The sequence below is a fragment of the Condylura cristata genome, unplaced genomic scaffold (assembly GCF_000260355.1).
Source record: "Condylura cristata isolate star-nosed mole 26May11 unplaced genomic scaffold, ConCri1.0 scaffold00022, whole genome shotgun sequence".
NCBI classification, from domain to species: Eukaryota; Metazoa; Chordata; class Mammalia; order Eulipotyphla; family Talpidae; genus Condylura; species Condylura cristata.
In genome coordinates, this window is record NW_004567123.1 from 27,692,176 (window position 1) to 27,696,724 (window position 4,549).

The 4,549-nt window shown below is 55.2% G+C and overlaps 1 protein-coding gene across 1 annotated transcript in view; it reads right to left on the minus strand.

Annotated features, from left to right (window-relative positions):
• JPH2 (junctophilin 2) overlaps positions 1-4,336 on the minus strand; it is a 46,237-nt gene extending 41,901 nt beyond the window's left edge. The window contains exon 1 of the mRNA XM_004687017.2: positions 3,934-4,336. Within this exon, the coding sequence (XP_004687074.1) occupies positions 3,934-4,312 (379 nt within the window). The 5' untranslated portion in view covers positions 4,313-4,336. The remainder of the gene's footprint in view (positions 1-3,933) is intronic.
• Between the last annotated feature and the right edge of the window lie 213 nt (positions 4,337-4,549).

A 4,549-nucleotide genomic window follows, 5' to 3' on the forward strand; every position in this document is an offset into this window, starting at 1 on the left:
GCACTCTGTCATATTGGCTATGTGAATGAGTGCCCAGATAATCCGAGCACTCGTGCACACATGTTGTCATTCCTGGGTCCCTGAGCCACAGGCAGGCCCCAGATCTCAGGAAGCAGAGGTCACCGATGTCCACGTAGCACTGGTGTCTGCGGATCTCTGGGGTCGGGACCACCAGGCAGCCACCCAGAGAATTACTGCTTGAGGGCTCAAGTGGCTGCTTGCTGGCTTTGGAGTTTTAAGTCAGCAGCTATTTTTAGTTTTTCTATATATGGCTAGGGGAGGAATGAGGGCTGGGGGCGGGGGGGGGCGTGGCAAGAGACTGACCAGGATTTGGGGGGGATGGAGCACCTTTGCCTTCACACCACCCACTCCCACGAGAGAACCAGAGTCTGACTTCCAGCTTCCACAAACAGACCAACCCGAGTCACTCTCAAGCAGGGATGCTCCAGCTTTGACCATGACCTACAGTGAGAACTACCTACAACACCCCACTACCAGACGGTTTTATACATGACAAGTACAAGCGTATATCATTGTGTTACATACGCATGTAATCCCACAATGTTTTATCTGATTCTCTGTGATAATTTTCTACTTCACTGCATCCCATGCTTTCATTTAAAAGGTGCAGATCAGAAGCCACCTTACTGATTTTGCCAGCCCTCCAGTTTGGAAGACCGTTTTCCTCTGAACAGGTAGCCAGTCACATTTGACAGCAATTACCCTGCAGTCAAAGTGGGGAGGGGAGGGGAGGGGAGGGGAGGGGAGCAAAAGGCGCCTTTGGTCAACTGAGATGCAGACCTGCAGCTTCTGGTTTCTGGGCTCTGCTCCTCCACCTGGAGAACTCCCCGCCCCCCCCCCATGCTGTCTCCTCACTCACTCCCTGCTCCAGGAAGCCTCCCTGGAGGCCAGAGTGGGGTCAGCCTCAGGCCTGCTGCTCCCCCAGGGCCCTGTACCCCCCGCTCCTAGCACCCATCTTGCACCATACTACAAGTTCTGTAGCGGGCAGGGGCCTGTTCATTTCACATTCTCCCAGCACGCAGTCTGTGTAGTGCTGGCGTCATCAGAGTCACTCAATAAAGCTTTAGCCAAGGAACTAATGAATAATCGCAACAGTCATGTATTGCACACCCATTTATCCATGAAATATCTTAGTAGAGGTTAGTATAAATCCACTTTAAGGATGAGGAAACGAAAGCTCCTGCGACAATAAACACAGCGGCAGGGCCTGGGGAATCAGTCCCGGTTCTCCCTGCACACACGCTCCTGTTTGCCCACGTTCCCCCGGTGCTACCCGGGATGGGGCAAAGGGCAGGTCCTTAACAAACCCTCAGGGAACTGATGACAGGTTGATTAAAGACATTTTCCGAAGCAGTGGCCACATCTAATTTTGGAGAGTGGCACCTCTTGAGTGGCTTGGAAGAGAGGACCTGTGAAGCTTCCAGGGCCCCTGGACATGGGGTCTTCTTGTTTGTGAGCAGAATCTGGGCCCTGACAAACCGGAGGAGCAACACCTCTGGCCCGCCACACCTCTGGGCACACCTGAGGCAAACACTAGGGCCCTGCAGAGCCTTCTGATCTGGCCCGAGCCCAAAATTCCCTGTCAGCCCTGGCTTGTTCCCCTCGCTCACTCTGTTCCAGTCTCCCTGGCTCCCTGCTGCTCTCACATCTACAGACCTAGCTGCCTCTTGGTCTTCGCAGTTCTAATTCTACTTGATCTCTTTGCTAGTCCTCCCCATCCTGCTTTTCAGACCACTCTATCCAAAACATCCCCCTCTTCCTGCTCTTACTATTTTTTTGGCAACACTAGAAACTTCTGGAGATAGCGTATATGTCTGTTTTTTGGTTTATTTCTATCTTCTTCACTGGACAGAGAGCTCCCTGAGGACTCTGCTTGCTGACAGCTCTGGCCCTGGAACTTTCTGTGGATATACGGACGCATAACAGGCACTCTGTCATATTGGCTATGTGAATGAGTGCCTCCCCTCTTTAGACATACTAGGAATCAGTTCAATTTCCCAGAAAGGTTGTACCTGTGACTCCATCCAGCCCCTGCACCCATGGGGGGGGGGGTGGAGGGGAGGAACATTTGGCACAGATGCACCATGGGCCTCGTGTACCGGGAACTGATGCCTTGGAAGCATACACAGATCAGCTACGTCTTATAGCTGGAGAAACTGAGGCTGGCTCACTCATCTCAGTGCAAAGCACAGTGTCTGGCATCAACCTCTGGTGACTGAATTGCACTGAACTACAGCGGTTCTGCAAATGGCTCAAGGTCAGCGAATTGGGAAGTGTGCAGCCAGAATTTGTCTTCAGCACAGTATTTGTCCCAGTTCCCACCAATGCTATGTGGCTGCCATGAACCCACGGTACCCCCAGAATGTGACCCCATTACCATCCAGACACACAGGAGAGCCAGTCTCCCCATACCCACCAGCCAGTGGCCCGGACAGGAGTCCATCTTGCCCCCCAGGTCACTCTCTGGACCTCAGCTGAGTAAGTGTTCACTCTGGGCTGGTTCATGCCCCTTCCTGCTCCACTCCCAGCCCACTCCTGACTGCCCATTTCCTGCCCTCTGTCATAAAGAAGAGAGAACAGTGACAACTATGATATACTACAAACGCCTGCTGATGTCAAATCTATGTTTTCAATAAGCCTCGGCTTTGAGTTATCTGTGTCAGCTCCTCTTCCCAGAAGTGTACTTTGCAGAGACTTCACAGAATTCTCCTGATCTGGAAGGAGCTTGAAAGACCATTTAAAGCAAGAGCTGACAAACTCTTTCTGGAAAGAGTTAGAAAGTAAACAGGTTGGGCTTTGTAAGCCAAGGCAACATTGTGGATTAAGTTATTTAGGGACTTTTACACCATTGTCACATTGCAAACAGTATTCTTTACAGCCTTTTCAAACATTTCAAAAGGTGAAACCGCTCTCAGCTCACAAATCATACAGGAATAGACAGCAGACTGGCTTGGTCCTCTCCCAGGCATTTGCAAACCCCACATTTAAAGCAAAACGTCTAAACTTTAATATGTATTTAAAAATGCCCAAAAGCATGTTAGCACCGATTTCCAGGCCAGAGACGGAGGTTCAGAAAGCCCAGGGGAGGCCCTGGATTTGCATTTCTAGCTGGCTGGTGGAGGGTGCTGTCTGTCCACCACCCACATTTGCGCAAACACTGATTTTCTAAAGTGCCTCCTTTTAGGGACAAGGAGACTGAGACCCAGAGGAAAGACACACCCCAGGGACTAGGTGCTGTCACTGCTCTGCCTCTTCCCAGGGCACTTTGCCACAGCAAACTTCTCTCCACTTCCTGAACCCCCCAGAACTGAGCCCTTTCGCACATTCCTCCCTCTCTCACCCCGACACTCACCAACAGCTTCCCATCCAGCCCCCTGACCTAGAGCACTCGGGTCCCCCTTAGATCTAGCTGCCTGTCTACCACCACTGGGGCAAACTGGGCATCGTTTGTAGTCTTTGAAGTACAGGCTACACCTTAGTTCCTTCATGTCTAACCCCTTCTACAATGCCTGGCAAATAAGAGATAACAGAAACAGGCCCTGAACAAACAGGGTGGGCGAGTGCCTGGGTGGGTGAGGGCGTGGGTGGGTGGGTGGGCAGACAGACGGCTGGGTGAATGAACACTCCGTGACTTAGGCTTGAAAATAAGGGCCAGGGCCAAGGGGAAATTAGACCCCGCTCCAGCGCTCGGCACATGCCTGGGCTGTCTGTCTACCGAGCAGCGCAGCGGCCGGCCCTGCCAGGGCGCAGGGAGCCAGAACGCACAGGGCAGGCTTGGCACAGCGCTCTGCCCACCCTCCCCACGCGCGGCTTTTGGTACCAGTTAACTAGCAAACAAGTGGATGAGGGCAGCTCCCTGAACCGGGACCCCACCCACCTCCCGGGTCCCCACGGCCCGCCCGCCGCGCTCACCTCCATCCGCGTAGGTCTCAGTGCCATACCCGTCCTGCAAGCCGCTGCTCCAAGTGCCCTCGTACTGGGCGCCGCTGCTGCTGCTCTGCCGGGTGCCGTAGCGGCCCTTGAAGCCGTGCGTCCACTCGCCCTTGTACAGCCAGCGTCCCTTGGTCTCTATGCCCAGCCCGTGCCGCTTGCCCTGGCTCCAGTAGCCCTCGAAGGTGTTGCCGCTGGGCCAGGTGTAGACACCCGCCACTTCAAAGCCGAAGTTCCAGGAGCCCGAGTATTCGCCCTGGCCCTTGGGGCCGGTGCACAGTCCGTGCCCGTGGGCCTTGCCCGCCTCCCAGCCCCCGCAGTAGGCCCCGCCATCGTCAAAGTCAAAGCGGCCTCCGCTCATGTCATCGCAGGCGACCCCGACGGCCTCGCGGTCCTCCAGCTTGCGGGCGAGGGCGGGGGCTGGTGCCCACCACGACGCGCTGCAAGCGGCTCAGGGCTGGGCCCCCAGACTCACCACCGAGCCCCAGGACCGGGAAGGCGAGAGGCCACGGGCGGCGGAAACAGCCCAGGAGCCAAGTCAGCACCGGCAGGGCTGGTCAGTGCCATGTCTGAGCCCCGCGACGCCGCGCGCCCGCCC